The sequence below is a fragment of the Patiria miniata genome, unplaced genomic scaffold (assembly GCF_015706575.1).
Source record: "Patiria miniata isolate m_02_andy unplaced genomic scaffold, ASM1570657v1 HiC_scaffold_29, whole genome shotgun sequence".
NCBI classification, from domain to species: Eukaryota; Metazoa; Echinodermata; class Asteroidea; order Valvatida; family Asterinidae; genus Patiria; species Patiria miniata.
In genome coordinates, this window is record NW_024037068.1 from 24,446,279 (window position 1) to 24,469,370 (window position 23,092).

Genomic DNA, 23,092 nt, shown 5'->3' on the forward strand with positions numbered 1-23,092 from the left:
AAATACATGTGTTGTACTGTATTAGATTTAAATTGCCCTTTTTTTTATTCTAAAATAACTTTCTGGAATAGACTTTGGATCCCAAGGTATAGACGTTATTGTGGACTTTAGTACAAGCGAGGCATGCATTTATGCATTGGCACTCAGGCCCACCATCTCACGCAGCGATGCAGACAAGTGGATCGTCGCTCAAATTTGTCATATTTTTTTTTCTTCTTCCCCTTTTTTTTTTTGCGCGGGAAATTAGCGCGCTCAATACAATACGGCATCGTCTGTTTGTCAAGTGGCGCTCTAAACAACACGCAACTCACAACGTGTCGTCCCCCGTACGTACGTGCGGTGCAACCAGGGTGGTGCGCCGACGAGCGAAAAAAAAGTTGGCTTTTATCCGTGTCCTTATTCATACGTCTGCTCCGCGCGTCTCCGCCGTCCTCCCATTGTGATTGGCGCATTGTTGCCGGGGGACAAGAACATGTGACCACACGTGGCCCCGGACAATGGATAAGCAGACAATGTGATGGGCTTGCGCATATCGATGATGGCACGTTATTAGATGTGAGGGAGAATGAAAGGACAGCGGGAGGAGACAGCTTTTCTGCAATTCCATTGTAATAACGAGGATCGTCAGTGGCGTTCTCACACAGTCCGGGGTGGATCGTGGGCAGACAAGGCGATCTATTTCCGAAGAATAGACAGTTCCTTGTCCCGGTCAAGCCACATTCCCTACTCATTGATTTTTTTCCTCCCACTTCCCCGCCCCAGTCCGTTCGGCGTACTGTATCGTCCCTTGGGAATTTCTCGCCCAATGTTGTCATGCATGGATATCCGTGAGAACACACACGTATCCGTACGAGGCGATCGAGAGGACGATCTCATTAGCGTGAACTCGGTCGAGAAAATGAGGTCAGCCTTGTGGCTAGCTGGGTCTGGGGGCCGGGGATGGAGGTAACACGGCGGAGACGGAGTGGGGAGGGGTGTGTTTGAATTTGGTGTTATGGTACTTTTTCAATACCATTCAGTTGTGTCAACACTTAGCATCTCAATGTTCTAGATCTTTGTTGTGTCTGTAGTGGATGGAGGCTGGTCCTGGATTTCGGACACAATTTTACGAACTTTTGCAAAGCAGCGAGTTATTAGTTTTCAAGCCAGCATCTCATAGGCTATACACCAACAAAATCTTATACAGATCAGGGAACAATTCCCTAAGATGGCTGAAGTGCAAAAGTATTGTACATCTTTCCTCGAGGAACATGTGCTTAGCATTTCAAAACGAGAAAAAAAGTTGGGTTTTTTTCTCTTCAAGTTGATACCCCATTACCTTTTGGGCGGGACGCCAATGGCGATGGCCCACCCCAAAAATGTGCGTGTAGAGTTTGACAAAATAATGCATATAAAGTTGCACTGTGTTTTTCAATATGGTGTTACAGCTCTTTGAAAATGGTACACTATAAGAAACATCTGTAACATACCCCGTTGTTATGCACTGTCCACAGCGACAGCGCATTCATCCGACAGCTTAACTCACCACTTATTCAGCAAACTCGTGACCAAAGAGATATGCAAATTAAGATATGTATGAAAAGCTAATGAGCTACCTTTAATATGGAGCCACTTCGACAGTGTTCAAGCTCATAACTTTTACATATTAAGTTACCCATTTTTTTTGATTACCTTTTTGGGACGCACCCTGTATAGGCCTAAACCACTTGCTGTCAGGTGCCCCCTTCCTGAAAAATTGTGCATCCAGAGTGCCTCAGAATCGTAACCCTAGTTATGGCACTGGACGCAATGGTGACTGCTCTATGTTCCGACACCCCTATGTTCCGATAACCCGCACATAAGATTGTCTTACTCCCGTTAGGCCAAAAAAAGTCTCCGGTTTCTGGTATGCGCGGGCGTCGCCGTAGCCATGGGCGTCGGCAAAATGAAAACGTTTTTTTTTCAATGAAAGATGATGTCTCAAAACCGCCAAACTCACCAGTTTGACTGGAATCCTGCTGCTGCACAATTTTAACGTGTTTTAGATGGGGTTATGATCGAGAATAAGCTTTATGTGGCCTCTCTGGTCTCCCATAATATTTGCACTAAGTTTAGTCGGGCACCATTTGCAGTCATCAGCCGACATTTGAAGCAAAAAACACAGGTAAAAAAAAAAAAAAAAGCCGCGTCGCCGCTCCACTTTTTGGGCAAGCTCCATACCAGAAACCGGCGACTTTTTTGGGGGGCCTTAGGCTTAGGGTTAGGGTTAGTAATAAATACTTAGTGTTAGTAATAGGAATATGTGCAGTCGGAACATAGGGGTGTCGGAACATAGGGGTGTCGGAACATAGGCGTGTCGGAAAATAGAGGTGTAAGCGGATGCAATAGACTCTTTTACTAATGAAAAATATCGTACAGGCTATTTGATCTCAAGGTTATTGGTGTACTAGTCACCGATCCGAACTAGTCCTGATATCCACTCTATGTGAAGAACAAAGATCAAATAGGGGCAGATTTACAAAATGCAACTGTTTTATTCACTGCGTACTATAAAACATCTACAATGTATCTACAAAGTGACAATATTTCCAGCTAAACTAAACTCACCAGTGGAGTGAAGTTAAAATAATTGCGTCCTCAAAATGTTAAAAATCTCGTATCAATTCTATTATAGCACTCAGTAAAATCTTATAAATTTGAAAGACAAAATAGTTCTCATTAACATTCAGAAATTTACAGATAATTTCCCAAATAAAAAACTAATTCTATGATTTTGTACACTTGCAAACGTCGAGAATTTCGACACCTAAATTCAGTTTATAGAAAAGCATCATTGAAAAAAAGTGAGTAGGCCTATGCTACTAAAAAATAATTTGAATCAGCATTAGAATGATTAATCAATCAATTTCTGTCGCTAAATGTCTTCTTTTATTAAAATTGAGTATCTTAAAGACGTTTTATAAGAGCACATTTTTATTTGTATACATTTTTTTCTCAAATAGCGTGAGTTTTAGGCGGCTTTCAAAAAGGACGGAATAGTACAAAGACTTTCGCGTCTTATGGACGGAGGGGCTTAGTCTTCATTCCAGTCGGTAACTATAGACAGGCCTGCAAAATATGAGCATTAACTGGCCATTACAACAGTGGAACAGCCATACCAGACTTGAATCAAGGCCAGGGTCAATAGCACTGAACATGATTGTTTCCTTTAATAATCGTAAATGTGCATTGATCATAGGCTGATCAGAATGGCCTCCATTATCTACTCACATAAAAAAATATTTTATATATAATTTCAAAGTCGGACGGAATTTACTGAATTTGTTCATGGCGCAATGGATGGAATAGAAAAACAGTTACAAAGGCACACGGAAAATATCAATTTGTTCTGCCTCACACACAAATGGACATATGCTACTAAATTTGTCCTGTTGTAAGATACATTCAGTTTCTAAAAACATGAAACAAATGAAAACGTGAACAGCAGTCCAAAACATCTTTAAACTTACACAGAACTCATACATTTGATCATTGTAACAATGCTACTTTCAAAATCTTTTTAAAAAATAAAAAAGATAAAATCCTTTTAAAAAATAATTCAACATCCATTTGGAATTTGGAATGAAAAAAAACCCAACAACATTGGATAGGACTAATATAAGAAATAAAACCGAAACATCTGTAGTTCAGCATACTGATCATAATTTTCACACAAAATTCAAACATTGACAGAAATGTACAGTACGGATATATTAATAGTGGAATCTCTTAAAAAATACATTAAAAATCTGTGTACACAAATCTACAAAAAAATACTACTCATAAGATTATTTATTTTTTTTATGCAAATAATTCTTCTGTTCATAACAGCTGCACTGAATAAAGAAAAATTACCAAAAATATACAAACACAATCCAAATCGCTGCTTCTACATCAAAACATCTCTGGAAATCTACAAAATTGAAATGACAAGTGCAAACCTTGAATTTTTTAATTATTCCTTATATGTGAACAATTCATTACAACTTGAAGGGTTATTACAATTGCTATTGCTAGTTTATGATAATATACTTGCCAGTATGTACAAAGGGTCATACTAGCCACATGAGGTCAAAGGTCATACACTCGCCATTGTTGGTCGGAGGTCATGAACTTGACATCATGGGTCTAAAGCCATGCACTTGCTACAGGAATGCTCCGAACCCAATGTACGTTTTGAATATAAAACGTATACAAATTCATACATTCAAACACATAAAAATATCACAGGTCAATCTGCTTTGTCAATGTAGTTGGTGTCAAAGGTCAGATGCTAGGGTCAAGGGTCATACACCGAGGTCAGGGGTGATGCTGCTCTACTTGGCAGCTGCGCGCTCCTTCATCTTCTGGGCCACCTCCTCCTCTACCTGCGCGATCTTCTTCACCAGGTTGGCCGTCTTCAACCCCAGCATGCTCAGCTGGGACTTGACAACGGTGGCGCTCTCCCCGCCGGCGGTCGATCCCTCTCCTTCAGTGGGCGCGGCCAGCCCCTCCTGGAGGGTGTGCCTCTCGGCCAGGGCTTGGCCCAGCTGGGCGTTGAGGCCATCCAGCTGGCCCTGCAGGGCACTGATCTGGGTGGATAGGAAGTCTCGTTGGCTCTTCAGCACGGGCGGGGCAGCTTTGGGCGTGGCCATTCTGAGAGTAACAATAACGATACAGACAAAGATAACACTTGAAGATTTTGCATGGTGGAGAGGTAATAAGAGGATAAGAGAAAAACATTTATCTTTTGTGTCGTGAGGACGTCATTCTAAGAAAAGTCATGAGTAAGCCCATTCACAAGAAATTGACAAGTAGGAATAACAAAAATTGCAAAAGTTCATCATGTTTCAAAAGTTGAACACATTTCAATGAATTTTGCGTAATTTCGTAGTTTTTTGTGTAATGCCTATGTCATCTTGAGAAAAAAAGGTGTTGCTTTAAATCATTCAATGTTTCAATAGGGATGCTTTGATCATCTTTATGAAGTTTAGAAAAATGGCAACCAACAATGTTCAAGGATGGACCAAACTTACGTTGGCTTGTCCTGAGCTGACGGCATGCCTCTAAGTTCACGTAACCTGGAGGCGACAAAATCCTGGACGGACGTAGCGCCCCCACGGCTCTGCAGAAACTCGCGCAGGCGAGAGTTGTCACTCTTGTCCTGGGCGTTCTCCAAACGCTCTTGGATGTTCTGAAGGGAGAGATTATTGAATTTCAATTCAAATTGAAATTGATAGTTTCACAGCAAAGCAGACCAATAAATTCAATTTGTATTTCTAAATCCAAATCACAAATGGTTCACATTTTCTATTAATTTTCTATATAAAGATAAATAATCACCAGCTTTTTCGGGGGAACAAAAATAACCTCTGTTAGAGATGCCCGCCCAATTTGGACTTTAATATCCCACAAATGCTTATTACCCCAAAGGCTAGATGAAAGAAAATTCCACCATCCTTTCATTTTCGCAGAACAACAAAATATAATCATTTCCCCAAAAGAGTTCCACACGATGGCGAAACATCTCGAGGCAAAAAAGAGAAAAACAAAGAAAAAGAAAAACCTGGAAGATTACTATAGGTGTTTAAAAATTCTCCCAGTATGTCTTTTTTGTTGTTGCCATACCTCTTCATTGAAGTCTTGCTGAACTGGGCCTTTGACCTTCACATTAACCAACTCCCCAACCACGCTGGTCTTGTCGCTGTCTGTCTTGCTGTACTTGAATGCGTGCTCCAGGGCAGTCTTACCACTAGAGGGCGCCCCGCCGATGAGTGCCCCCGTCAGATTGGTGGTGCGCGAGCGGGCGAAGAACATGTCCTGACAAATGACCTTCATGGCCTGAAAAATCAACACAAAACAGGGTTAAATATATTCATTATTTTCCAAGCAGTGCCAAGGGTTGATTAAGTTTACCCAATAAGCCTCTGTACTGATGACGTCACACTTTGTTTACATGTGCACTTTCCTATGGAGCCAGTGGGGGCCCACGGTCCACTGAGCACCATAGGAAAGCACACACGTAAACAAAGTGTGACGTCATCGGTACAGAGGCTTATTGTCAATGTGTAGAGTGAAGGACTAGAATCATGGTGGAGTCCATTACAATTCCTCATAAGTACCCACAAGCCTATCATATGTTCTTATACATTGTAATTCCCTACAAGTCCTCACAAGTCCCCACAAGTCCTCACAAGTCCTCACAAGTCCCCATAAGTCCTCACAAGTCCTCAAAAGTCCATCAAAAGTCCCCACAAGTCCTCTTAAGTCCCCACAAGTAACCACAAGTACCTAACAAGTCCACAAAAGTCCTTAAGAAGTCCCCACAAGTTCTCACAGGCAATCGCATACTTTAAGTCCCAAGTCAAGTCACAATTGCTGTTCAAATGAACTGCGATTAAGGCATTCCTTTATCACTGTCGATCCCCTGTTCCTTGTGACGTATTGTAAATTGACTTTTGATTTGTTTGAGACTGAACTTGTGATGGACTTGACTACTACAATGATCAGGGTGGATATGTGGCCGAAGCAGAATGTATTTACTATGTGAAAATAAATGCCAGAAGTTACTTTTTTCTCACAGTGTAATGTTTTAAGGTAAACAAAAATTACCTCCTTAAAACAATAAACAAGACTAATCAAGCCCAATCAAGCCCAATAAAGCTGGTTACAGAGCTCATTAAATTATATTCTATTGGTTCGGAATGTTTATTCACTGGGAGGCTTTTCAAGCATCTGGTCTGCACAATGGGCCACATTTTAGCTCATTCATTGGCATTACGGGGTTATCTTATATAACAGCACTGCCCAGGTCACCAGTGGCAGTCAGTCAGTCAATGAGGGGACACTACACTGGCCCTCTGGGACCAGCAAAACTTGTCTGATTGTACCTTGTAGAACTCCCTCAGGAACAGCGGGTTGGTGTCGTCCTTGAGATCACCGATCTTGATGTGCGCCAAGCAGTGCATGATCAGCATGACGAACTCTCCGACCGACTCCAGCCTCTCCCGCCGAACGAAGAGGATGTTTGAGGCGTGCTGGTAGAAGAAGGAGCGCCGGTACATGTTACGGCTGTAGTCGTTCTGCGGCAGGTTGGAAGCCAGCAGGAGGGTGACGTTAGGTGTGTGGTTGGTCTTCTGCAGGAGGCGGACGATGAAGACGCCGAAGCGGTAGACCACAAACTGGCTTGGGCTGATGCTGTTGATGTCCAACGGTGCGATGTCGTTGGAGAGGAGCCACTGCGCATCTTTGATGTCGATGAAGGCGTCTGAAACGGCACCTGGATTTTGAAACAAAAATAAAAAAGTTTGAGACCTTCCAGTATTTCTAAAAACATATGGGTACATGTGAAGTACCAGTATTTTAGATCTTATTTCGCTACTTTTGTTCTCTTTTGTTTCTATCTTAACGGAGCAGGTGGATTTCTGATGACCAACTTGTAGGATCCCTTTGTCACTATTCGTGCTCTTTGTTCCTGGTACCTAATATTGCCACATATGTATAAAGTTGTGAGTGGCCACAGAGCAACATCTACTGTTCTTGCACGCATTATTTTTTCTTTGCTCTGACCTTTGACCCCAGGCCTCTTGAGGGCGTCAGTGCTCTTGACAATCTCCTCGATCTCCTGCAGGTCCTTGTAGAGCGGGGACTTCAGCAAGGCATCAAAGACTGACTCATCCATGCCGGAAGGCAGCTTGGAACGGTCCAGGGCTTCCTGCTCACGCTGGGCCCAGTCGCTGGGGGCATCCGGCGCAGTGGTAGAATTGATGGTTTCGTTCAGGTCCGACGCACCTGTGAAGAGAACGAAAAAGAACAAAGTGATTAACCAATTACCACTTTTGTATTGCACTTTATAACACGTCACCCACAGATTCTGTATCGTGACTGTTCTTGAAAGTATTTCAAGCCATTAACTTTAACATAAACCACATTTATTTAAAATAGTGGATAGGGTACTTTATTATCTTTCTTATTCCTTTATCTTCCCTTTATCTTATATACCCTCTGTTTTTTGGGAGGGTGCGTGTGGGAGGGAGGGTTCACACCCTTACAAACCTACCCTGCCTTTGGATGTTATTCAGGTGGTCCTGGGTTCGCCTGTCGTCCACTTGGGCCTGTCCATTCACCTCCCCCTTAATCCTCTCCATCTCCTGTTCTTTCTTCTTCCGTCGTCGGGCCTCCAGCCGGGCCCGAGTCTTCTCTTGGTTCCGCTCCTGCTCCAGGCGTTGTGAGTCCTCAAACCGCTTCATGTTCTCCTGGTGCTCCCTCAGTAGTTTCTGTGGTAGTGAATTAAAAATTTTGACTTTAGGTGGTCGACCTTTAACTCATTTGAGAATGGAACTCATAACCTCAACTCATAATCTCAACTAAATAGTAAAACAAAAATGCAGCACGACACTCAAGCGATAAGGAATTTGTTCTGTCAAAAGCAGATGCTTCTTGACAGATATGTATTGATATGTGGGGTTGATATATTTGTTTTCCAGTTTGTTTTTCTCTAATTCTTGACTTTTAGTAAGTTTTGTAGAACTGTATCAGTTCCAGAAATGCATAGCAGCGGCATAAACTTTATCAGGCACGTTCTGTTTTCACCTTTGTGACATAAAGAACTGTTTTATAATGGGCATAATTTTATCAAGAGAGTTCCGTTTTCCACAAAAAAAACCCGGTGGAAAGGAGACCCTATATTTTTACCAATATTTAAAAACCTATGTTGACCAGCTGGTAGAGTCCGTTTTGGACAGAACACCGCATGCATCATGTCCATCTCTGGCATGAGAGTCATTGTAAAGCCTTCCATGCCCAAACCAAACATAAATACTCCACATTATGGCTTCATTTGATAAATTTAGATGTTCCTGAAGCACACCACAAACCTATATTTAGCCAGAGTCCCCAATCAAAAGCCTCAAACTTGAAATGAAGTCAAGGATTCAACCCCCCCCCTAAAGTTGTGGTTTATTACAGTGCGGCGCCGTTGCCAGCCCTGAGCATCGGGGTGAAGGGGGGGGGGGGCATAGTAGCACCCCCTCCCCCACCCCCCCCCCCCCCCCCCTTGGCGACGGGCCTGTCAAAGGGTCCTCTATAGACCAATTTGGGCATGCTTTTACTTCATGACGACCCCCTACAATGGCGAAACAATGGAGCAGTTGCTTTGTACAATAGCATGCACAATGGTTTCACCATAGAATGGCGCTTTTTGAGTGTACAGTGATCACGTGCCCCCTGGATTCGTCTGTGAAGTTTGCATAACTCTCTTTACCTCCTGGGCTTCTTTGTTGCCGTCCAGCTGCTGCAGTTCCTGCTGCAGTCGTCTCTCTTTCTCCTGTTTTTGTTCCTCCAGTGTCCTCACGCGCTGCCCGTCCCGCTCTTTCTGACGCTGCTCGTCCCGGACGCGGTCCAACTCCAGCTCTGATTCCAAAGTCCTATGACAACAGTTAAGCATTTTTATCAACTATGTAACTTCTTTTATGGTAACAAACTTCCACGACTTTTCCACGAGTTCCAGAGATAGCTTAAAATTTCAGGATTTTCCATGACTATGGGAATCTTGACTAAACTATGACCTCACACTACAGGTTTTCACATTACAGGTTTTCACACATAACGGAACATAGCGCTCATTTGCTTTGTTACAATTAGAAGTGTAGTAAATACGCTGCAACAGGACCGTTTTCAAACGTTAAATTGAAAGTATATCGAGACCACAATGACGAATATTTCTGGTTCACGCGTTATTGATAGAGGAACTCACATTCTTTCAATTAGTAACAGACTTATTTTGTTTGTCATCCAACAATAAATTGCCCTTTCCAGTTTTGCGCTACTTTGCGCAAGAAAACCTGCTATAACTTCCCAAGCGTTCCCAAGTCTAATAATTTTTCATTACATTCATGTAAAACTTATGGTGATTGGTCAATTGGAATCAGCTTACCCCTATACCCTTCTTTCGGACTGTGCATAAATTCAAAAGATATCTAAAAAACCTACTTATTTCCGGAATTATATAAGACGTGCACCCATAATTCGCATTTGTCTATTAGTTACACTCCATCATAATTTAATGTTATATTGTAAATTAGTACATGTATATTTCAATTTCCTTCAGTTTTTCTACTATTATGCCAAGTAAAAAATTAATTAATTAATTTATTGACCACTGTTTTAAACTATAGCTATAATTGTTGTTTATTTCATAAGTTATTCACAAACGGGACCAGGCTCTGTATAAGCTTAGGCTTTTTTCCTGGTTCCTCCATCTGTCCCCATTTATGTTTAATTGATCAAAGTGTTGTACATGTATTATCATTCTATTAAGTTATTGTTGTAGTAAATAATCTGTTGCATTTGCATTATATTAATTTGTGACAAATGGAAATAAAACAATACAATACAATACAATTGTAACCCACTGCCCTAGTCAATAGTAGTGTATTTCCAGCAATAGACACTACGGTTTTATAACGCAAAGTCCCTGTCAGTGCTGTGTGCATGGACGTACGCGCACGTGCGTAATTGTATACAGTGCTCCCAAACACACACACAATGTAGGCATATACATGTACAGTGCGCGCATTATTTGAGCGAGTGCTATGTGCTATGTTCCGATATGTACAGGTTTTCTAAACCTATATTAAGCCAGAGCCTCCTAAAAAGGGGTGTACGGATATGCTTCGGATCAAGCCCCTTAGGTGAAGCCGAGGTTCAATAAAAAGAACCAAACAAACGACATCTTACGACATCTCTTTCTCCATCTTGTGCCGCCTCTCCTCGTCCCGTTTCTTCTTCTCTGCCTTGATGCGTTCGATATCCGAGGTCATCTGGCTCATCTTCTGCTCCCGGAACTTCTGAGCGTCCCTAGCTGCCTTCTCGGCTGCCTCTGTGTACTGGTGGACCAGAGCCTACAGAAAGAATTGAAAAAAGAAAGTGAAATGGCGTAGCAAATTACATCAAAATTTTGGGTTTTCAAGCCTTGGACAAGATCCAAGCAACAACCAAATTTCCCATCATTTCTCCTACCGACCATGTCACAGTACACTTGTTAAGAAAATTAGATGGTGCGGTCATTTGAAACTGTTTTTCAGCAAACTGTACTGCATGTATGGATTGTCCTACGGTCTACTGACCTCTTCAGGAGACAGGTCCCTCATGGCCTCAGCCAGCTCCTTGAGCTGCCTCTCTCTCATGGCCAGTCTGGCGTGGGCTTGTTTCACCTCTGTTGAAGGCAGGCAGTCCTTGGCGGCCTGCTCCGTCCGCTGGGCCGTCACCTTGTCATACTCCTCTAGTTGTTTCTAAAAAAAGAAGTAATTCAGAATTTATCTCTCTGCAGTGAAAAATGACCTTCAACATATTTTTCAAGGCAGAGTCTGTTGCCAGTGAAGAAACATTCTGGTTAACCACGAATCAGGTTAAGAAAAATAAGTGGATGAACAACAAGGAATGCCTTTTTCACAGTTCTATTGAACAATTTCACTAGACTAGAAATGACATCTTATATAACAACATATGCAAATATAATTGTTACGTGAAGTAGACGGGAGACATTTATACTTTAATATCAAAGCTTAGATAAAGAACCTCACAGATCCACTACTAACTGACCAACGTTCTGTATCAAACTGGCTATATTTGAACCTCCTTAAAAGTGATAAAGCCACAGCGCCCTCTATCGGTCAGTAACACATCCAATAGGCACCTCTAACCCACCTGGTGTTGCTGCTGTAGTTTCTCTTTCCTCTCAGCCAGGTTGGCGGCCGACAGCGAGCCAGAGTTGGCTACCAGCTCCAAGAACTCCTTCTGCTGAGCCTCCACCAGGGTGTCACGTTCCTTCTGACAGAGCTCGGCCATCCTGGATCGGGCGTCCGCGATGGCTGCCTCCTTCTCCCGATCCATTTGCTCCTCCTGGACGGAAAACCCCCCAAAAGAAAAAAAAACCTTAGAGAAGATTGTTTGATAGATTTGGACAGGGCAAGGACAAATTACTGGACTCTGCACCATTTAATGTGAACCCCTGTGCACAGTACGTCCGACTAACTTGAGCTATTGAGCGGGTCATACAACAAAATCTACTTATGTCCAAGAAGTTACAATTGCAATCAGAATAAGACTTTCTGACTTTTCAATGTTAGTGGGGTAAAACATCACCAAAGTAACCTAGTGAGGTAATGCCAGTCTGGTCCCCAAAACACTTTGAAATGAATGCTGCATTCAAATTACTTGGTTATGGGCAGCTACAACACATGCACTAATACAAGCAACGTAATTTGAATGCAGCCATAGCGTATACCAATGGGAGTAGGAACCAGGCTTTCCAACTTCGGTCTAATTGCTTGGCTAACCCCCGGATTCCCACATTATAAATCCACAAAGGGCTCACGGGGACAACTCCAAAGTAAGTGCCATCCGTTCATTTTGGTGGGAATGCTACACAGTGTCATCTTTATTTCACATGCACAGCATCTCTCAAAATACAAAACCTCTTTGCAACAACAATATGGCAAGCCATCTCTGTCAAAATGTTGCCGTCCACAAATTTGTAACTTTGCATACGGAAAATTATTATGCAATCAAAAGTTCTCTGAAATGGTCAGTCTAACTAATTTCCCAAGAGCCACAATTCAGAATCCTGTTACAGCATGGTACATGAGTAGAATATCTATCTGCTGCAGATGAACTGATAAAAGAAAACAACAGATAGACAGCCTGACTGACTGACAGACAGACAAACCAACCTGTTGGACTTGCTCCTTCATGTGGCGTTGTCGCAGCACCCGGTAGATGATGTTTTCAGCTTTCCCGTTCTCCTCATCTTCCAGTGATTCCACCAGCGCTTGATGCTCTGCTCCCTTCAGCTGTCGACAACGCAATGAGAAAATCATTGAAAAATATTTAAAATAAGGTAACGAGGCCTTGTTTCGCCCATTACACTTTGTAAGCCTACTCGTGAACTATTGTCCACTTGATTTCCCTTCTTTTGCTTTCCTTTGTTCCTATTGAAATCTCAAACTGAATAGCGTTTCACTCCTGGGGTACTGAGATTTCTGAAGACCAACTTGCGACGTACCATTGTCCCTATTGTTACCCTTTGTTCCCTGGACCTCATAAGACCATGTAAGAACACATACACACACACCCTTAGCGTTTTATAGCAGTGATTTAGGCAGTCTACATTTTGAAATATGAACAACAGAGGGCGCTGTCTTGAACCAGCTGGTCCCACCTGTTTGTTGTTGAGCTGGTCTCTCTCGGCTCTCTGTTGCAGTATTTCCTTGGACATCTCAGCTTGGTTCTTCTGCTGTAGTCGCTCTTTGTGCTGACGTCGTTTCTCTGCGATGCGGTCCGCTAGGGATGCCTTCTGCCGGTCTTTCTCCAGATCCATGCTTTGAGACAGCTTCTCCATCTGAAAAAATAATAATTGTATTCACGAATATTACATTTAACTCATTAGCAACTATACTACAATGTATTACATTGTGTTTATTCACTGAATCAAATGAATACTCACTGCATTACAATGTGTGTTTATTCACAAGAATCAATATAAACCATAGAGTGCTTGGATGGTTTCAGGCACTATAGGGAGTGGTAGGCAGGGCGGTTTTGGGCGGTACAGTACAGTACAGGTGAAGGGTAAAATTGATACTGATCACTGCAGTCAGGACATAGAGGTACAAGAAATCATTGCTATTGAAACATTCTACACACAAACACATGAAAAAATAAACTAAAAAAAATTGGATTGCTTCTAATCTGAGTTTCAATATACTATTGGTGGGAACTGGTTTTGAGGATTATTTACAGTTTGGTTCTGTTTTCCAAATCACGGTTAGTAAAAGAATAATAATTAGGGCGGCCTATCATGTCGACCTGCGGTTTGCTTGACCTGCAAAGGAAATGTCGGCATCAAGCAGAAAAGTAATGCTCGGGTCACAACACTGAGAAATTGTGTGATTATCGTAGAACAAGGGGCATCTTGACATCAATAATCGCAACCATGCTCACACCACCCACGATGCACCACGACGATTCCTCAGCATAGATGTGAACGATCATATGACCTCTTATAAAGAGGTCATATGACCTCTTATAAAACGGTGGTGAAACGGTATCTGAATTTTTGATGTTTTTCACAAATTTCCTAAATTTCGCTGACTCAAAAAAAAATTAAAAATTGAAACTCGTTTCTAAGGTTTCCCCTGATTTCCAGAGTGGTTGGGAAGCCTGATATCAAATCCACAGATCTTGAAAATGCACTCACATTTTTTGTGTGTTCCTCCACCAGTTCCTTAGAGGCGTCCTCTGTCAGCGTCTTGCGCTTGACCTGCATCTCCTTCTCAAACTCCCGCTCCTGGCGTGACAAAAGCGCCCTCTTCTGGTCCTCCAGCTGCTCGTCCACCGAGGCGGTCGTTGCGGCCAGCTCCTTGTCCAGATCTTTGTCCAGTCGGTTCAACTTGGCCTGCTGGGATAGGTGGAGTTGGGCCTGACGTGATTCTTGCTCTTCCTGTGGGGTAAAAAAAGCAAACAAGTTTTGTTCGTTCTTCCTAATAAACAAGCACGCACCATCAGTAGCATAGCAAGGACTTTTTCATGGGGAAGGGGGGGGGGAGGGGTGGGTTACCAAAAAGTTTCCCCCAAAATATGCTGGATGGTTATATTGGTGTTTCAACTACGTCCGCATACAGTGCGTCTCACTCAAGACGGCCGTATGCAGTGAGTACGTTCAGCACGTTGATCATTTTGCACGGCTAACCATCATATCAGCCTCCTCCTTTTTGTTGTTTTTGGTCAACAAAGATGTCATTTTTTTTTACCGTTTTGTGTTTTCAAAATAATTGATTAAGACGATGAAATAAAAATACCATTTCGTCTTTCCCTGTGGTCCTCGCTAGCTAGGGCAGTCTTACAACCTAAGATGCGCTGGCATAATTGAGTCCAAATCTTTACTATTTTGGCACTCATTATCAGCCAATCAGATTCTCTCAGTAGACTTTGTGACATCTTCCTACGCACTTCATATTTAGGTATGGAATTACAGTGTCAACTTAGTGCATTTTCAGGATGGCACAGCACGCTGCCATTTCATTTTGTAGGTGGTCAATTCTGGGTCAGCTTTTGTAAAGAGCGGCCTTGACATTTTGTCATTTTATATTTGAAAGGTTTCATGAATAATTAATAAGATAAGATAAGATAAGATAAGATTGAACTTTATTATCCCTCAGGAGGGAAATTAATATTAGGAGGTCAAAATAGGAGAGATTGGACTCGGTTTGCTAGGGTACCTGGTTAGCGAGCCTGCCTCTGGCCCTGCACCGCTAATCCCTGCTAGGGCCTTAATTTTCCCATGGAGCGCTGTGATCTATTGAGTAGAAAGTCTGACTTGTGAGCGATGGTACTTGGATTTAAACACTGGCAAGGAACATGGTGTTTGTGTTCTTGGGCAAGACACTTTACTCCAATTGCCTCTCTCCATACAGGAGTATAAATGAGTACCTGTGAAACTAGAGACCTGATTGTTTCTAGTTGTCCTAACAGATACATTTCTTTTAGCTCTGGATGATGGATGGCCAAAACAATTCAAGTTATACCAAATCTTAGGGAATCTTACCAGCAGTTTGTTTCTCTCCTCCAAAGACTCGTCGGCCATGACATTGCTGTTGACTGTATCAATGGCAACAGCGCCCTCATCTGTCCCCTTCAACACCTGCAATGTGTACAAAACACAATTATGTGAAGGAATTCCTGGACATCGGAAATTATGAAACTGTAGTCAAAAACTTGATTGAAATAGATGATATGATCCGTGTTTACAGATAACTTGGCATCTTGTATGATAAACATGATTATTCTATAATTATTTTTCGATTTCCACTGCATAATGCAGTGGTTCGCTGAAACATGACCACAATATCCCATTTTGCATACAAGCAGTATGGTAATATCAAAACACTGCTGAAGGGTTACATTTAAAAATATAAACCATACATCTCCTCAATGCTAAAATTTCATCACCTGTCATTTTTTTTTACAGTTTCTCCCGTCTTACCTGTTTCTTGGTGATGTGGTCCAGTTGCTTAGCAACCGCATCCTCGGCCATGACGTCCTCCTTGAGACGTTTCCTGGCAGCCAACTTGGCCAGTAGGTGTGCTCTCTGCCCCTCCCGGGCCGAGTCCATCTTGCCTTGGAGTTCCCCGACGTCGTCCAGGTACTTCTCCATGATGGCAGTGACCTCGGCGTCAGGCTTGTCTTCATCGCTCAGAACCTCCTGATGTTTAATAAAAATTGATCATGTGATGAAATTATTTTGCACAGATGAGATTTGAAGACAAGCCCGTATTTTGCACAGCCTATCTTGCCATTAGAATATGTGCCTGAAAAGGAGATTACACGACACTTTGTGTCTGTGTACAAGCTACATGTTCATATAGCAGCTTCAGTGCCAGGCTTACTGTGGTAACACCAAGGTTCAACCTTAGCGATAGCCTACTAGCCAAATTCGAGGGAAAAAGCAGTGGACAAGTCATAAGCATTCTCTAAGTAGTCCGCCTGGTGAGTCAAAATGATTGAAATAAGGCATGCAAATTTTCCACGTATTTGCGGATTTCAACGTTTTTGTTCAAAAAGCTGGTCTTGGAAGAAAAATAATCTGTTACTGACGCGCATTCGGCTTGTTTTATGCCACAGCACCGCTGAATCCTGCACCGAAAATGCTAGGGAATAAATTAAAGGATGAACGTTGCCTGGCACTGCATTTTGTACATAAAAACATAAAAATGTGTATGCACATTGTTGTTTACCTGGTGCCAAAAAAATTCTATTGCAGACTATTGAAAAGGCCTGCGGGCTAGATAAGATTCCGCTTCACTAGTCCAGCTGGCTAGTGATAAAAAGTTAAGGGCGAACCCTGAGTAAAGTATTGAACAGTGCTGCCTTATTCTCTTTTTGTGATCACTGAGGGAGTATTTTTTTACGCAGAGTCCATACCTTGATAGCTTTCTCGTGTTCGTCCTTCTGCTGTTCGTCGGCTAGGGTACGAGCAACTTCCATGGCTGCCTCTATGCTGCGCTGCTGGTCTGCTTCCATCTGAGACTCCACGACTATTAAACACGAGAGAAAAACGCACGAGATAAACCTGTGCTGATATATCAGGTCAAAATGGCACCCTTTAGAGAAAAAGGGTTGATACATTCCCTGAAATGGCATTAAAGGCACGTAGGGACATTTGCAATAAGCCAGTTCTGTATTTTGATGAAGTACGCGAGGTTCATTGGAATTCGGAAGTTTAGGACACTTCCATGTCAAAACACCCGTCAGGTTTTTGATTTAATTTTACCTATACACCTTCTATTGGACTCTTTCAGGAGGAGATGGGGTTCAATTTGTATGGCCCTTTACCTTGTACATACTGCTTCTCTTCATCGGTTCCAGGTTCGATTCCATCCGGTACCAGGTGCTTCTTGGAGTGCCGCCGCTTGTTCAGCCGTTCCTTCATCTTGTTCTTCAGGTTGCTGTTCCCACGGTTGGTATCGTTTGTTTTCTAGCAAAAAGATTTTAAGAGAAAGATGGAAATTATGAATAAATTATTATAGATTATAAAATTTCTGTTGTCCCACAAAATGCCACAACTTATGTAAGCTTTCAAGTTCAATAAATTAATGAGTTCGTAAATATTTTCCAAACTATTTTAAAGACAAACTGACACCTTATTGCCAACTACGTGTTGACAAACTATGGAAGGTCAATGTTGCAAATATGTAGAATACTTAATGCTTACAAACATATCATTGCAATATGCAATTGTTGGCAAAATCTTTTGCCAACCAACCACGGCCTAAACTATTCTGAGTTATATTTATTGCTCATCAGCTCCGCGAAACTAGCCCCAGTCCAAAGACATGTTGCTTTGACTTTCACGCGCTTAATTAACGTCAGAAGAGTAGGGTACATATGGTACCTATTAACATCAATAAATAAGACATGATTTTTTTTACGGAAACCAAGTTCAAATTCTCCCTAAGCATTACCTGTTGGATGGCATCAACGACATCTGCTACTTTCTGCCTGTTGGCCAGATTCAGCAGTCTCATTTTCTCCTCCATCTCTGCGTCCAGGCCATTCCTCTTCTTGTTCAAAAACTGAAAGATAAAAGAAACAATATATTAAGAGGTTGTTTTTGAGTGGTTTGTGGCATGACAATGCAACACCAGTAGAAAAGTTTGTAATACCACTTAAAGAGTTCAGTATAATAATAATAATAATAATAATAATAACTGGATTTGTGTAGCGCCAAATTGCCAAAGGATACAAGGCGCTAGAAAAGAAGAAAGAGGAATAGAAGACAAAAAACAACAAAAGAAGGACATGCAGCTACGTTTGGGGGAAAAGGTAGGTCTTGAGAGCCTTTTTGAAGGAAAATACACTGCCAGAGTCATTAAGTGTTTACGTGACTTAAATGTATAACGTCACTTTATCAAAGTCTACTCATTAAGTTCTCAATACCTATTCATCATTTCTGCTTTTTGTTGGGCCATAACTTACACAAGCCAAATTCTTCCCATCAAAAACAAACAAAATAATCTCTAAACCTATTATATTCAAATTTTATTTTTTTCCTTAAACACTCAATTTTTCCTTAAACACTCAATTCTTCCAACCACTGAGTAAACACGGAATTCTTCCCATATCCTCATCTTCCTCTGCGTATCGTCTGCAGCTACAGTTCCTTGTTGGTTTTTTCCTCATTCATGCCATCAACCCCAAATTCTACACTTAATTCTCCCAACCTCATCTAAATTCTCCCAATTGTTCAGTAAACACAGAATTCTCCCTACCTCCTCATCTTCCTCCGCATATCCCTTCTGCAGCTCGGCAATGAGTTGTTGCTGCATCAGCGCGAGCAGCTGCATTTCCTTGTTGGCGTCCTCTTCGTCCATGGCTGTCAAGTCAGGCACCACCTCCTCCCCGAGTCCTTCTTGCCTTGCCTCCTCAAGGTGCTTGCTGAAATAACAAGCCAAAAAAGAAATATATGGAATGTCTATTTCCCTAACCCAACAATATTCAACATCAATGATCGTCGACTCTTGGAACCAAACTATCAACCAAATGGTTCTCAGATCACTTTACTTTCCTTAAAACAAAATCTGCCAAAGCCATGGACCACTAAAACAAAACGAAATCTACTTCAATAAAAAGTAGGAGTTGATAATATAAAACATGCCATTTAAATTCTTGACTGATGATGGTATTTGCGTCGGGGAGATACTCATTTTTAATATGGGGTTTCGCCCATCACCGATGTAGTATAAATAAGCACCGTATGCTCGGTGCTGTCCGAGAGCTTGAGAGAGATAAAAATCACAGGCCTGCTCGAACCCACGACTTCCTGCTTTCCAGTTCTCCGTTTTTACTTAAATGTAAACAAAATGCCAGGATTTTATGTTAACGGTGATAAGATGACACTGGCACAGAATCCTTTCTGAACTGGATGGACATTCGCACATTGCTTCTGACTTACTTGTGCAAGTCCTTCTTGGCCTGTGCTCGGCGTGTGGCCAGTTTCTTCTGCATGTTCTTCAGCTGGTCTTGCTTGGAAGATTCAATTTTCTCGGCCACCTTGGAAGCCTGTGATAACATAGAAACAGATCCTTGATAGAAGCAAGTTTTTATGACGATTTTGAAAACAATGGACAGTATTAATAATACATAATAATTATTCTAAGTTGACTGTGAGCGAGGCATGGACTGACCGATTCCACAAAGGCCTGCATGATCTTAGCTTTCTCCTCCTCACTGGATGCGCTCCTCAGCTTCTCCTTCAAATCCTCCTGCATCTCCTTCAAGATAGCTTCCTTCTTTGCCTCCGATGCCTGAGCCAAAAAAAACAACCTAAAATTTAAGGACTATTAGGCCTTTAACTGGATAATTTCCAATCTTCAGTCATTTCTACTTTCCTACTTTGACACATCAATACCATTTCCCCCTGTGTATTTCATTAGGGTTTTAGGAAGGAACTATATGAGCTCATTCCAAATTACGATGATTTTCAAATAGAAAAACAAAGTGATTTTCGTTGTACATTTGTACATTGGAAAAATGGGGGAAAATGCCCCCTCCCCACTGCACCTTGATTTAATGGATTGAAGTGGATAAAATTCAAACCTGAATGATTTTGATTAAACCACGACACGTTTTTCATCCAAATTTCTCAAAGACCATCGCAAAATAGGCGATATGTATCTAAGCTTTCTGACTTGACGATTTTCAGATCTAAACAATTTTGATTGGACCATTTTAACCACAGCACAGCTCACATTGACTGGCCTGTGCTTGAGTGATTCTTCAACCCAATTACATGGACAAATGTCAAAGCTCTCTGATTGGAGGTTTTTCAAACCCACATGACGCTGATTGGTCAATTTGAACCAAATGATAGCTCTGATTTGCTAATGCTTCCCGAAACAAGCTCTTCATCCCAACTTCTAAATACAAAAGTCTCTCTGATTGGCTGATTTTCCAACCCACATGATTTTGATTGATCTATTTGAACCATAGGCCATCTTTGATTGGCTAATCTTTGCACAGCAGTTTTCAGTTCCAATTACACGGGAATGCTATCTGATTGGATGGTTCCAATACCCAATGGAATCTGATTGGTCCATTTGATCACAGGCAAGCCCTGACTGGCTAATCTGTGCCACAGCAATTCTTCATCCCAATTACAGGATAGAAAATATAAAAGCTTTATGATTGGATGACTGTCAGATCTAAATGATTCCAATTGGTCCATTTGAACTGTAGGCCAGCTCTGATTGGCTCTTTACCTGCACCACGGTGTTGATCTCCTTGATCTCATTCTCTCTGAGATGGCTCTCCAGCTTGATGGCTTCCAGGGTCTGTCTCTCAGACAGGGACTTGGCCATGGCGTGCTTGTCATCATCGGTCAGAGAGACTAGGTTGTTCCTGACCACCAGATTGCTGCGGATATCACGCGAACTTTGCACTGGATACAAATAAAAAAGAGCCCTATGTTTCAATTCGCTCAGATGTTTCTAAACTTTCCACATGTCGGCAGTTGGCAACGCTTTTGGAATTTTGATTTTTGACGACGTATGGTCAGAGAAATGATACGTACACTCCTCCCAGAAATGTAGCAAATGTGTTTATATAACTATTGCAAAGAAAATGAAAACTCATAAATGAAATTAATTCTCATGAAATTAAGAAAACAAAACTGTTTTGTAACCAGTTAACGCCAGAGGGCGTGTAAACATGACCTGGCAATGTATAGTCGCAGGTGCAGGTGACATGTTAAATCCCAAGCTTTTCCCCCTGAGCCTCCAGCCATGGACGTGTATACACGTCAGTGGCTCCCCGTGGTTTGTACACACCGTGTTTTGAACTTGTACTATGCTGCTGAACAAGGCCTGTCATAGCAAATATCGCTCCATGGCGGGGCCTTGGACTGTTGACTGTTTACGGTGAGAAGTATCGTACATATAACTCTCAAGAAGTCGGTTTTGTGGCATTTTCACCTAATTTAAAAATTTGGCCCATATGTCTTGCCTTTTTCAAATATGGCGTTTTTCGGACAAAAACAATCGTGGCGGCAAGTAGTTAAAGTGTCTGTGGACACTTGTGTATTTTTAACACTGACATTACTGTCACTGGTAAAATTTAAGAGCATCTAAGTAAACTGGCCCACACAGTACATGGAACAGAGAGAAAGGAGCAATTCTTAAACTTGTTAGCTATGGAAAAATAAGCCTTGTTTGTGGACCCAGGGGGTAAACCTTGAAGCACAGATTTTGGGACTTGAGTGAAACTGACACTCACTTGATACTTCCGAGCGGGCAGACACGCCAAGCGAGGCCGCAGCTCGGACTGGTACGTTCAACGACACGCCGCCAGGTTGCTGGGGTACTTGCAGATGGTCGGCTTGCACCACGTTGACGTTGTACTGATCGCCTTGGATGACGGTACGACTGCTGGAGGCTGCCACCTTGCCGTACTGAAACACATAAATGGACAGCAGACACTAGTTCAAGGGAAAATGTAACAATTGAATTTTCAAAGGTCCTTTAAAGGCATAAAGGTTCATTTGCTGTTCATGCATTTTGTTTGTTTCCAATAATAACACCACTCAAAATCCGAAGAGGAATGTTCAAAACCTAACCTGTTGAATTTTCAGCTCAGTGGATATTAAATATTTCGAGAAAATGGTAAAAAAACATGCACAACCTTTTGATCATGAAACACGATTTCGTCTTCAACACTCTTCATTCAAAAAATCAGTCAATTGACTAATCATTAAAAAAATCACCTACATTTCTTGTTTTAAAACAACAGCAAGCTAGATGAAATAACTTCACGAGGTGTTCAGTTCCAGTGCAATCTTTAATCCAAGTAAGTTTTTGATAATAATTTGGTATGTTACTTTAGGGATATAAAAATGCAAATGATCCTATTTTGCCTTCAACAAAAGTCAAATGATGTTTCAAATGGCTTGATATTTATGCCTCTACATGCAAACAGAATGGCAAACTCGTGTCCATGTCAGCACGTTCATGTAGTGCGCGAAGCATAGTGAGTGCACTCTCTAGCCTTTTTTAAAATATGACTCTATGGGAGAACCGTATCGCCCTTATGTAACACTTAGATAAAGAATTACTCCGGTTACTGAAACCTACATGCATCTTGGTGTCACCGTCGCCCCCGGCTATCCCCTGCAGCAGCTCAGCAGACAGTGTGAAGTGCGCCCCCTTCTCCAGCATAGCAATGATCTGTCGCAGTAATGGAATGATCTCGCGACTGGACTGCTCCGTCACATTGCTGTCGCCATAGACGCCCGTCATGGTGGCGTCGTAGTCACCGGCCAAGATGGCTGCGTTGGATAAAACGGCCTGTCCGAATGAAAAGAAAAGAATAATAAAAACGTAATCACTGGTGGATCTAAAGGGGGGTGAGGCGGAGGTTAGGGGTCTAAACCTCCCACCCTTCTTGGGCTGTAAAAATAAAAAAAATCATACAGAAAAATGTCGCACATGACCTTTATACACTAGAAACACTTTCAACTCACTACACCATAACCGGTGAATGAAAT

At 42.0% G+C, this 23,092-nt stretch overlaps 1 protein-coding gene across 1 annotated transcript in view; it reads right to left on the reverse strand.

Moving 5' to 3' along the window:
• Positions 1–2,493: 2,493 nt before the first annotated feature.
• Positions 2,494–23,092, reverse strand: part of LOC119735298 — a 148,264-nt gene continuing 127,665 nt past the window's right edge. Inside the window, exons 133-156 of the mRNA XM_038208997.1 lie at positions 22,680–22,892; positions 21,826–22,000; positions 20,814–20,992; positions 19,740–19,859; positions 19,508–19,614; positions 18,825–18,990; positions 18,018–18,128; positions 17,389–17,530; positions 16,978–17,090; positions 16,040–16,258; positions 15,602–15,697; positions 14,255–14,497; positions 13,217–13,396; positions 12,729–12,848; positions 11,704–11,898; positions 11,124–11,288; positions 10,735–10,898; positions 9,260–9,422; positions 8,057–8,273; positions 7,567–7,788; positions 6,888–7,276; positions 5,626–5,838; positions 5,034–5,191; positions 2,494–4,653 (exon numbers count right to left, since the gene is read on the reverse strand). Of these exons, the coding sequence (XP_038064925.1) occupies positions 4,335–4,653; positions 5,034–5,191; positions 5,626–5,838; positions 6,888–7,276; positions 7,567–7,788; positions 8,057–8,273; positions 9,260–9,422; positions 10,735–10,898; positions 11,124–11,288; positions 11,704–11,898; positions 12,729–12,848; positions 13,217–13,396; positions 14,255–14,497; positions 15,602–15,697; positions 16,040–16,258; positions 16,978–17,090; positions 17,389–17,530; positions 18,018–18,128; positions 18,825–18,990; positions 19,508–19,614; positions 19,740–19,859; positions 20,814–20,992; positions 21,826–22,000; positions 22,680–22,892 (4,389 nt within the window). The 3' untranslated portion in view covers positions 2,494–4,334. The remainder of the gene's footprint in view (positions 4,654–5,033; positions 5,192–5,625; positions 5,839–6,887; positions 7,277–7,566; positions 7,789–8,056; positions 8,274–9,259; positions 9,423–10,734; positions 10,899–11,123; positions 11,289–11,703; positions 11,899–12,728; positions 12,849–13,216; positions 13,397–14,254; positions 14,498–15,601; positions 15,698–16,039; positions 16,259–16,977; positions 17,091–17,388; positions 17,531–18,017; positions 18,129–18,824; positions 18,991–19,507; positions 19,615–19,739; positions 19,860–20,813; positions 20,993–21,825; positions 22,001–22,679; positions 22,893–23,092) is intronic.